At 39.1% G+C, this 12,318-nt stretch overlaps 1 protein-coding gene across 3 annotated transcripts in view; it reads right to left on the reverse strand.

The window, feature by feature from the left end:
• Positions 1 to 12,318, reverse strand: part of LOC125327152 (cytosolic phospholipase A2 beta-like) — a 31,295-nt gene that overhangs the window by 16,314 nt on the left and 2,663 nt on the right. Inside the window, exons 2-10 of one of the 3 annotated variants that reach the window (XM_048306296.1) lie at positions 8,893 to 8,965; positions 7,722 to 7,892; positions 6,954 to 7,090; positions 6,158 to 6,289; positions 4,915 to 4,973; positions 3,107 to 3,149; positions 1,869 to 1,932; positions 1,290 to 1,417; positions 1,057 to 1,167 (exon numbers count right to left, since the gene is read on the reverse strand). In XM_048306296.1, the coding sequence (XP_048162253.1) occupies positions 1,057 to 1,167; positions 1,290 to 1,417; positions 1,869 to 1,932; positions 3,107 to 3,149; positions 4,915 to 4,973; positions 6,158 to 6,289; positions 6,954 to 7,090; positions 7,722 to 7,892; positions 8,893 to 8,965 (918 nt within the window). Of the gene's footprint in view, positions 1 to 1,056; positions 1,168 to 1,289; positions 1,418 to 1,868; positions 1,933 to 3,106; positions 3,150 to 4,914; positions 4,974 to 6,157; positions 6,290 to 6,953; positions 7,091 to 7,721; positions 7,899 to 8,892; positions 8,966 to 12,318 lie in introns of all 3 variants that reach the window. The other 2 variants (XM_048306295.1, XM_048306297.1) reach the window with 2 other exon arrangements.

Here is a 12,318-nt window from a genome sequence, read left to right on the forward strand (position 1 = left end):
ACTACCCTGCATACGTTGTTTTTTTTTTCCCAAACTGTAGCAGGAAAGACTAAACACCAAACATATTCTACAAAGAAGTAAAAGAGGCAGGAGGGGTCGAAGTGGCTGAACGAATGTGAACGAATGTGAACGAATGTGAACGAATCCTGTGAACCAGGATTTCTCCCCCACTATGAATATTCATCCACAAAACAGCCTAACCCAGCAGCAGTATCACATTGCCACCCTCTGCCCCCAAAGCATTGCTTGCATTTACTGCCACCCAGTAAAACCTACACTGAAACATTCCTGAGGATGAAGATAAAGACAGTGATAGAAGAGGAAATACAAGTCACCACACCCTTCCAAAAAGCTGGTGATAAAAGAGTCCAAAAAGAGGAGGTGGGGAGTCACTGGTGGCAAAACAAACATTCAATCTCCCTTCTCTTTATGGGAAGGGCTGCTAAGAAATCCTTCTCCTCCTTTTGCCTCTCATTTTCAAGGTATGGAAAAGGATGTCTGGCTATATTTAACAGAGATCACATAATATTCTTAGTTGAAAGGGATTCTCAAGGAATATCAAGTCCATTTGTCCACACAGCAGCATTACTACTGCCTTTAAAGCAACTTAGAGTTGTATCTCTCCACCAGTTACCGTCACAACTGTACACTTGTAAGAACATGACAGCATTGTTTCCTGAGGGCATAATTCAACACATCTAACTTTAGCCATCTAAAGTTTAGGTACACAGACTGAGCTAGCACCCAGGCTTGATAAAGAGCAGAGAGGCATCCCAAAACCTTGCTAGGGTATAGAATATTCTCCTTTAATTGTAAAAGTACAGCAGAGGTTGATCTGAAATCCATCTCAAACTTGCCAGGTTGAATCCCCAGTCATTGATTTTATTGACAGAAAATTCATATTTCTCTGAGAAAATTAATCTTTTTCACAGAAGACCTATATTTGCCCAAAATTCTCACTCAGATTTACTACCTGGTTTGTTTGGGTCTTTTTTTGATAGTGAGGGTTATTCTACTCTTCTCTCCAGAAGATCATATAAATTATGAAACACTTACATGTCTTATGGGAAGGGTTACTTTCACTTTATGTCCAACGGGGAGAAATTTCAAGGGTACTGTTAAGGTGTCACTTAAATTGTTGCTGTCATCTTCCTTATCAGAAACTTTCTACACAAAACAAAAAATATGGTTTGTATCCACAGAACAGATACAATGCAGATCTTTGCTGGTTCGGTCACACAGGAAATAAGCAAGCAGTATGAGCAGTACCACTGTATAGTGCCTGTTACCTGCAGCCTGACTTTTAGAACTGGCTCCCAAGCCTTCACACAATGGAAGTAGAAAGTATCGGTGTCCTCTGTCGTCTTCTGTGTTCTCTCATGAGATGCAGGCACCGTAAGTACGAGATTTTTACCCTCTAGTAAAAACAGATTTGTTTAGAGAATAATAGTGCTGTTCAGGCAAAATACCTAACAAAGTTGGCAAGCTTTCTGCTGGAGTAATTTTCTGTGGTAGCTCCTCTGTAATATACCCCACTGGCCAGTCTCCTACAGCACAGGACCTGGTATTCCTGCCTTTACCCCGTGGCTTGGAGTGCTCCCAGAGGCAGCACTCTCTCTTACTTCCACCAGCAAAGTCTACTGTGTACAGACTTGATTGCTTCAAGGAAAAGACACAGAGATCAGCTCAGGGCAGTTCAGGGCATTTCAATACATTACATTTTATTGTTTAGATCATATATCATTATCTATATATAATTTAGAACATTCTTAGCTGTCTCTGTACTCTAAAATGCCTCCATCTGGGTCTGCATGACTATAATAGGGTTGGTTTGGTCATGTCCTCAGTTCACAGAGAAAATGCCATACCTTTCAAGTATTTCCTGCTTTCATTAATGTCCACATGCACTTCCAAGCAACAAACCTCACGGGACTGTAAAAGGGGAATGGAAAAGGGTGAAGAAAGCAAACAACACATCTGCTGCAAATAATGAAACACCATGCAGACAACCACTAACTATAATATAGAGACAACTGAACTGGTCTCAGTGCTGGGAGCAATCCAAGAGAAAATTCAGAGCTCATTATTCCAGGACAGTAGCCCAAGTTGCACTGCTTCAGAGTGTCAATACAGTGGTTCATTGTCAGAGATTTTTAACCCATTCAAATTATCCCAAAATCAGGAAATTCTGTACAACACATAGGTGCCCAAACACATATATCTAGTAATTACTTAGGAAGGGTGGGGGAAAACACCTGACAATGAGTTTCTGTGTATTGTGGCAGTGATTAGTCTACAAAGCATCTTCTTACTGGCCCTGATGTAGGGAAATCATGGATTTATTCCACCCTACCCACCACCTGAGTCACTCCAGTTCACCTTTAATAACTCATGCCAGGACACTTTTCCAAGTCATTTCAGGAACAATGCATGCCAATCATTGCAACTCTTACACCTCACACAGAAAATGAGGGGGAAAGAATAAAATATGTGTTACTTTGCCTCAGGGGTATCAAGGGCTAGCATCTGGGAACCATGCACAGGCTTGGAGTTGGCATGAAGTACTTGGTACTCCTTAGCTGCTGGGCCAGCCTGAGGAGACAGGTAGAGTACCACATGCTGACTAATACCAAAACAGGGCTCTATGTTTCAACAACTAAAATAACTCTTTATTAAAAAACTCATTTCCCAAAAAGCTGTTACATAGGTACCCTTCCAGTCATAAGCACACTGAATACCTAGTATTGTCTCCTACAGACCTTTTGTAACCTTTGTTTTTCCTGCCAAGTGCCATACTGTGTTACATGAAACACAGTTCTCACTTTGAACACCAACAAATACAGGGTTCTGCAACATTAACAAACCACAGCTAGGCAACATATTGACATCTGTAATAGCTGAGGACTTCAAGAAACACAGCTTCTGCATGGAGAGGGCAACAGCTGAGCTGGAATGAAAGGGAACTGTCCCATATCTCTGACTTTAAAATGCACATCATGCTCTTATCTACCATGGTAGTTGTGTTCTCTCTATAAAATGCAAGAAAGAGGAGAGGATCAAAATGAAGCAGAAGTCACTTCAAGATAAATTCTCATGTGAACCTTACCACTAGGACATCATTGGTAATGAGACGCTCTGGAGGGCCGGCACTGAAAAGACAAAAACAAATAACAAACAAAAAAAGCTGTGTTAATATCTGGGTTTTGTTGTGTTTTGTTTAATTTTTTAAATAGCAGTTTTATGACCTTTCCCACTTAAAATTGAATATAGTTATGTTATCACAATTTGTTTTCTAATAAGGCAAAACACATGATCCCCTGCTAAGCATGTGAACCAAAATATAGCAGCCAAACAAAAAGAAAGATGGGAAAGCCCATAAAAGTACTAATGCTTAAAACTATGTGCCAAGTTATAGCAGAACAAAGGCATATTGAAAATATATACATGAAATCATGTCCTGCTATTAAGAAATGACCATATGACTTGGAGAAAGCAAAGACTAATATTAACATGCAAACATTTATTAAGAAAGACATTTCTGACTAGTCCATATTATAATTTATGGCTGATCACAAATAAATGGAAAATAAGAACTAACTCCCACTGTGCTATATATGTATGACTGCAAAACACAGAGGTAAGCAACAAAAAGTCTTTGTCCCAGATATTTTACCTTGTAAGACCTTGGTCTGCCACTGAATGGATGTGGTTATTTAATAATATGAGTAATCTGTAGAGTCTACTAACAGCATCATTCACTAAGGCAAATATTCCAACACCCCTATGTTACACACATTCATAAACGCTTTCATATATCTGAAAGGACCATTGAAGTTACGTAGTACATAACCTTTGTATGCCCAGGGTATTTTACCAAACACCATTTCCAGCCTTAACACTTCTGTTTCAGCTGTAAAATGTATTTAAATAACTAGGTTTGATTTCCAAGGATGGACATTCCCCACATGCCCCATAACTTGAATGGTGAAAGATGTTCCTCTTATTTCTAGTCTGAATCCAGCTCCAAACCCTGCTCCTCATTCTGACCTTTTTATACATCTGGCTCTGATTACCGAGATGATTACCATCATCATACATGATACCATCTCTTAAGGTACCTCTCACAGGTAAATTAAATACATTTCCTTGAGTTTCACTGTGGGAGAAATTAACCAAGAACACAAGTGATTTTCTTCTGCAGTTTCTTCATGTTTAAGAATAAGAAGTCTTATTTACAGTTCCTTCTCCTGATCATGCAGTTAGCCAGTTTTCACTGGACTACTTTTTTTATTTTTTCACTGATGTTAAGCTTAAATATTCCAGAATGTGTAGTTTAGGGGGTTTTCTTCAACCAAACGTGATAGGTTTTAAAAGACATATGAAGTTTAACTTACGGGACTTTTTCTCCTCCAGACAATGCTGATTACCACTTTGAGGGGGATGGTCTTATTTTCATTATTTGTTGATTGTATGTTTTTTCAGTTTAACTAAGCTATTGCCTGATGGATGACTTTTCTAATTCTGTCCACATAACTCCATGTATATATTGTTATAATAATACAAGACAAGTTTTATGGTCTCTGAGAGATTCCACAGTGTTCTAGGCATTGTTCAATTAATATCAACAATTTGAAGAGCACTCATGTTAAGTTTCATGTGCATCTTGTGTAAAAGTTATCACATTGTGACAATTTTATTACATTTCCAGGATCTAGATATCCATGTTCAACAGAAGCTTAAGATTTGCATGAAATATACTGAAAGGTGGAATTAGCTAGAGAAGGTAAAAAAAAAAGTTTTAAACTGTAATTTAGGTTCACTGCTGGGACAGAGAGCTGGAAGAAGTTTCTCATCCTCTGAGATATTATTACTCTCTGGTAGATCTATACCTTTTAAATTTGGAATTTTACTCACATTCTTTCCATCCAGAATTCCACTTCCAAACTTTCCCATTTCTTTGAGCACCTTTCTGTCTAAAAAGAAAAGGGTAAAATAAATATATATTATTGGAGGCTGAAAGAATTTGGCAGCACAGACACACTTAGAAAGCACTTTGAGGGCTGACATCTCTTCTGCTAATGATACCAAAAAAAGTTTTGTGTTGTGTCCTTCCAAAGCTGAAATTGCAACAGAAACCACAAACTTCTGAAAGGCACATAAGATTAATAATCTCCCATTGTGTGATATGCAGAATTATACATATTTCCAAAGATACAATCAGAGAGGGAGAGCTTGATTGAAAAGCAAGTATAATGGCTTTCTGCAAGATAGCATGCATGGGGGAAAGGCATTGAAGCCCAGCAAAAAATGTGTCTAAGACCAGAGACATTTCCACATACAAATAATCTAAATCACATTTGAACTGAATCCAGAAGAGATGAATTAGGCAAGTGACTGAAGTGGTTATTGAATCATTGTATTTCCCAGTGACTCACCCACTGGCTGAGAAGTGCACAGCACCAGCTGGCAGGGTCACAAGGAAAATCCATGTCAAGAGCTTTCAGCATGTGGGAAGTAGCTGTTTCTATGGACTGTCTCCTTCCTGCAATGAGTGTGTACCAACACCTCAGCCACAGCCCAGACAAGCCCAGGAGTTGTCACAGACCTATCCTGGCTTTGTTTACTGGACAACTCTCTTTCATGGGCTCCTTAATAAAATACCAAAGATGTTAGCAGGACAGACGTTCCTTTACTATGGGCTAGAGAAATCTGAATCACCTAGAAGGAAACCCAGCAGGAACACCAACAGCGAAAAAAGCATGAAAGAATCATTCCATTCAAGTGATAAGTGAATTGTCCTCAGGTTTTTAATAAATAAGTTGTCATTTAAGAGGAAATGTCCCCTAAGCATGGCAAAAGCAGAAAGGTAAGGAAGTATTTATTTGGAACATAAAAGATAAAAACTATTATTTACAGATGCTTCCTGTTAAAATATTTTGTGCTCACAGAGCATGAGAGAAAAGCTGCTTCATTTTCTGAATTTGTAAATAGAGATTCATGAAGTCACAAAAATACAGCAAAATTGTATCTGTTTTGATGAGGTATTGATAATGATATATAAGGCTACCTGTTCATGAAGATTCAAACCCTACTTAACATGGAAGACAATGTGTACAATGAGGTCTTGTCAATCTCTCCCTGTGTTTTCAGCTCTTACCTCTGATTTCAAGGCAAATGTCTCATGGATTTTCTCCCCAGGTCTGATTCTAGCAACATTAAAAAGAACTGTGAACTGCATGTCATCTTTGGTGAGTGGATCTTCATCACACACTGCCAATTCTAAAACATTCTGGTAGTAGAAAAAATAAATAAGAACACTTATTGAGCTTCTGTTAGGTCAGAAACAAATAAAAATTGTTATAGATTATTGCAGCTGTTTCACTAGCAGAAGAGTAAGAACAGAGAAGCATGTCCTTTCCTTCAGGAGTCTGCTAATGCAGAACACTATTAAATCCAGTCTTGGGAAACTTGTGAAATAGAAAACAACTACCTATAAAAGAGGGTTCCCACTCTCCCAAGAGAGCGCACCACACAGATAACCCACCCAAAGAACACACTTAGTTTCTTCATTCCCAAAGTTCTCCAAATTCCATCATTTAGGGAAGGATTAAATTCATTGCCTATACCACAGCAACTTCTCTACTCTTCCCTTAGAACCAGTAGAGGGAAAGCTCTTTTGAAGCTAGCCATGCCAAAATAGCACAGAAGTATGCTACAACAGTGCTTATTTCACTCAGGTGACAACAAAGGGAGTCTGGACTAGCTTAGATACAGGCATTTATATCACCAATGTCTGTAAATAGCTGAGAAAAACACTACTTATGTCTACTGTTCTGTGCTAACCAGCCTGTTAAGCAAGCATTTTCTTAAGTTATTTAGCACAGCTGATCAACATGGTGTCAACTGAGGATTCACCGCTATTCAAAATGGTGACATTACTATTTTTTTGCTACCTCAACTTCTCTCTGGATCCTAAAGTAGAAAGTCTCATTCCAGACAGGGTTGTCAGAATTCTTGATGGTTTTGGTCTGAAGCTTTCCAGGTGAAGCAGACGGCAGCCACAAACGTACATAGCAGTCTGATGCAGTCACTGCAGCAGAGAAAAATTAAAAACCTGATGCCAATGTTATAGAGGAACAGTAGGGCTAGGCCACAATCCTGGAGATTAATAAATATTTCTACTTTTATTTTTAATTAGTAAAGAGATCACCATTTGGAAACAACCAAGGAAAACCATCTAATTCTTGAGTAACTACAAACTGCAAGTGTACACATGCACACACAAAGTACACTAAGCACCATGTTTCCCATGTGAAGAGAAAGAGGAAAGTGGACTATGCCCACTGAAAGTGGACTGTGCCCAATGGGAATTCCTTACAATTCCAGTCAATGATGTTAAAAAGTTAAATTGAATCTACAGCTGGCTCCAAAAAGGGCTGTTAGGATGATTACAGGAGAATGCATATTACAGCAAAGATCAGAGTCTGGCTTGCTCAATCTAGCCCACAAACATGCAGAGGGGACATAATGGCTGTCTAGAGGTGTTAGGCACTAGGGCAGATGATCTGTTGCAGCTCAAGGCCAGCGTGGGCCCAAGAACAGGAAGGCAAGTTGGAAATCTTCATTTCACTTCCAGCCTGTATCTATTCCTTATGGTTAGTGCAGTCAGCGCCTCGAGCAGCCATCCTTTGGGGAGAGCCGGGGTGGGGAAGCACATTTACTTTGTGAAGCTTGACAACGGTGTGAAAGGAAATCTCCAAGGTGATGTCTTTCAGAGCTGGAGTCAGGACTTGACGGAAGATTTCTACTGCAGCCCGAGATGCCTAAATACTTCAGACTGGTATCAAGCAGTGAATAACATTGCCCCGCAAGGTTTTGGCACGAAAGTGGAACTGTCCCTTCAATAGAGTAGATAGAAGAGATCATTGAAATTCAGAAATACAGGCCTTTGCGCACTAACACCTTTCTAGTGTCCACCTCTGGATGGTGCTATGTGGCATTTGCCACTGGAGCACAGGAAGCCTTTGGCAGGCAGTTACTCAACCAACAGGGGATTCACTCCCTCTGGTCTCTCTCACATGCAGGCTTGGCCCTGCATGGCAAGGCACAGATGGTGTCAGCTGTAATTCAAGTAAATCATTGCAAAGTGATGGATTTTTTTGCTGAATGAGTCATTTTTTCACTAGAGGAATACACAGACCAGAAGTTTCAAAACTGACAAAAAGGCAGCTCAAGGTCTCTGTCCTAACTGAGGAACTCATGGGAGACCTCTGCAAAAATGGCAGCTGAATGGCTGGTCCACAGCACACCTGGAGAAGGAGACATAGGAGGCTGTGAAGGGGAGATAATGAGTTAAAGACACTTGAACACAAAAGTACACAGAAAAGTGTTTTGCCTGCATGTTAAGCATGGGCTTAGGGCTGGACCTGCAGAGGTCCTCCTTAACCAAAACTATCAATATAATTTAGTGTGACTGGTCATCCAAGAACAGCAAATACCCTGAAAGATAAGGTATTTTAGAAGGCTTAAAATTCTCTAATTTATCTTTTATTATTATGTATATTTGGTACATTTCAATAAAAGGTCCTTAAATTCACAGCCTGCGTGGCAAAACTCCTGCCCAAGCAGATTCAGAGATTATGGTGTCCTAACAAAGTCTACCTTCCCTTCTTGGCCCAGAAAATTAATCTGGGTGTCTTGGTTTATACCAGTACCCTGAAACACCACTCCAATCTAATGATGCATCAGACATTTGATCTAATTATAGCCCTGGTATTAGTATTTCTATTGCTGTGCTTTATGTACATTGCTTGCATACCTTCAGAACTTAAGAATATTGCTCACTGTGTAAATTCTGGAGGTGACTAAAAACACAATCAAACCACAACTCACACAGGTCTCTTGACTTGATGTTCTTAGCTTGTATGATTCTTACAGAAAGCATGTGGATGGGGCAAAACTTCATCTGCAGAGAAAACAAATGCAATAATTTTATCAGCTCAGAACACAAAAACAAGATGTATTTTGAACAGTACAGGGGACAGTCTCCCCTTGTCTGAAGTGAGGTGACGGCCCTCAAGTGGAAGTACACCATGCTAAGATGAAAACACAACGTCACACTGCGCTGTTTGCTAAGGAGCCTGAAAATGAACACAGAGAGAGAAAACACGGGCTCAGACAATGGTATGGAAAGCTTTCATAGCCACCCCAGAGGCACTTGTTTTCAGGCTACCTGACACATGTATGGCCACAGTGATGGTTGTACTGCCAACACCCCAAGGGTCCTGTGCCATCAGTAGGTCAGAATGGGGCATTTGGAAGGGGATACTAGGAACTGCAGCTGCCTGCCCAGGCCATGGCACAGCTGACACTAGGCCAGGACACGGTACTTACCAAAATGCTCTATAAACTTCTGACTTTGTATCTGAACTATGACTAAATTTCCATGACACCTGCAAGGAGGGCAAGCTCACCAAAGGGCCTTGCTGACTTTAAAGGAACAAATCACAGATGCTTCAGACAAAATAAAAACTGCCCTGCTTTGCAGGCATGGTATCACAGAATTCCATATCATTATGTATCCTGAAAATACCTAATGGGAATGGAAGCACTTCCCTTCCAGACGTGAGATTTATTTCTATCACAGGCAAGCTATCATTTTTAACACTATTGCAAGTTACTTTGTTCCTAACTCTTAACAGTTAAGCTTTCCAGCCTAAGCTGTTCAGAAAATACTTGCCATTTTCAAAAGATGTTCTGATAAGCATGAATGAACACATATGTAAATGTAACAATCTTAATAATAAAAGCAGGGAAAATACTCAATTATTTTTTCAAATTGATATATTTAAATTTCCTTTTAATTTTCTGTTGGGTTGTTTTTTTTTTTTTTTGCATGCCATATTAGCATGGCTTGTCAGCAATACTAAGTAATAATAACATGCAGTTATTACAGTCCCACTACCACTAAGAAATTAAAACTTAAAGCTTAAATTACCAACTGAAATATTGTCTCTATTTGCCTAAATGGGAAATTTCATTACACTGTCAGTAAATAATTTGAAAATTTTCTTTTGAAAGTTAGCACCATGATTAATTTTCCTGACAAGTAAATTATTAACTTTGTAGATACAAACTGTTGGGGCAGGAAGAACCTCTCTACAGAAGGAGTCACTCACTCCAGTTAATCTGAAATTCTTTTAAAATGAGGTGGAGACTATTGGACATGTCTATTAGAGATGAGAATAGCCTGCATTCAGTTTCATTCAGGCTTGTTTAGAAGTAAATTACGTTACATCAGATGGATATCATCTGAACTGTGAACTAGCATGTTCAAATACAGGCCTAATATTAAATTTTATTATGTCACTTAAAAGGTTACATACTTTTTAAATTCAGATTAATATTTAAGAGTTGCCCTGAGCAGAGAAACCCTTATTAAACCTGTAAAATCCCATTAGTCTGTTGCTTGGCTTGTATAAAAACGCGAAACAAATCTGTTCTTGTGTGACAAGAACTCTTTCTAGTATGTCTTCCTCCAAATTTAAAACTGATAAATTTAAAACGTTTTTAGTTTAATGCATTGTGGACATTACAAGTTCCAGTTAGGACACTTCCATATTTTTCCAGTTGCCCAGTGAAAGAATTTGACTTTAATTTTCCCGTGCAAATAGTTATTTAATATAGAACTACAAGCTGGAACACTCATTCAGCATTCCTAGTGGTTTTCATTTACATGAATTATTGGATTATGTAGACAATTACAGAGGTGACTGGTTTTAATTAATATGTTAATTCTCTGTCATTTTGTAATCAACTTCCCCCTTGCTCAACAGAAGCCCAAACCATTTTCAGAATCTGCCTTCACTGAAGAAACAGATGTTGGCATAAATATTCGCTTTGAACCTTTTGTGATGAAAATTTCCTAATTGCTTATAAAAATGGTGCATCAGCAGGTCATCTTCAGAGTACTCTCAGATGGGATCAATGTCATGTTTTCATCCTGTGCCACTACATCCAGAGAGCCTCACTCCTCCTCCCTTTCCCTTCCAACAGCAATCGCTTTCCTTAAATATCTCAGCATTTGCCAAATGATGGAAACACCATCAAAGATGACTTTTCGCTCCTGATTCGGTGCAGCTTAGTCCTGGTGTTGTTACAGGGTAAAAGGCAAACAGATTCAGGTGGGAAAATGTGGCCATAATAAACCCTGAGGGCTGTGTAAATCCCACAAGGAAGCCAGAAACCATCCCTCTCCCAAGACTGCAGTTACTCCAACCTGTGATAACCATTCAGAAGGGGGATAATTCCTTTTTTCATCAGATAAAGGCAGAGCTAATTTTCTTCAATAGTCCAGAGCAGACTCCTAGGATCTGGTTTGGATGGTCTAAAATAACATCTTTGCCTAAAAGTGCTGGTACTCCAGAATACCTTTCTACAAAAAATAATTACAGTTAGAGGTACCATTTGCTATTTTCATAACATGAAAAGCAACACGTAACTTCACAATTAATGCAACTTGATGAACAGAGACACCATATCCAGACAAGCCTTGACAGACTTGCACCTGTATTGGTCTTGCTGGCTTTAGTTCACTTCCTTGGGAGAAACGTGGCTATGGTTTCTTGTACAGCCATGCAGAGAGTAACAAAACTCCTCTGTAAATATCCAGAGTCAAAGGCAGCTTTCCCAGAAGCGCATCATTCTATTTTTGCTGGAAAATTAGTAGTATGACATTGAGGCCAACAAGAGAGTGCAGGATTCAGCTACCTGTGTATTGTTGCATCCTAAGCAATAATACTCCAGGCCAATAAATAGTGGCATCTCCAGAGTACCAAAGGGAAGGCTAAAAGTTGGCAAAAAAAAGAAGAAACCAACAAACATCTTTTCACTTGATAGCATTTAGCATTAAACTATATTTCTGTGCTCTCAAACCAAGCTTTGAGAGAGTAATTTCTGTTAAAAATACAGAAGACTCAGTAATCAGGAGATAAAACTAGCATATCAGAATTGCCACATCTGTATCAAACCTTAACAGACTGAAAATTCACATCTGTTGCCAACATCTCACTGATTGTAATAATACACGCTCACTGACTTCCTTCCATAGGAATGTTGATCAGCTTTGGCAGCATAATTCTCTTGTTTACAGCAGTTAGTCTCTTTAGGTTTCATTCTAAAAAGACAAATTTGAGTGAATGAAATCTTCTCAAAGCTCATAAATATTGAGGAGCCCACCAAGACAGTCTATGGATGGCAGTAAAAGAAGAAAAACCTACCAAGAGCTCATATGTTTGATTTCAGTCATTGCCTCTCCAC

Source organism: Corvus hawaiiensis, chromosome 6, assembly GCF_020740725.1.
Source record: "Corvus hawaiiensis isolate bCorHaw1 chromosome 6, bCorHaw1.pri.cur, whole genome shotgun sequence".
NCBI classification, from domain to species: domain Eukaryota; kingdom Metazoa; phylum Chordata; class Aves; order Passeriformes; family Corvidae; genus Corvus; species Corvus hawaiiensis.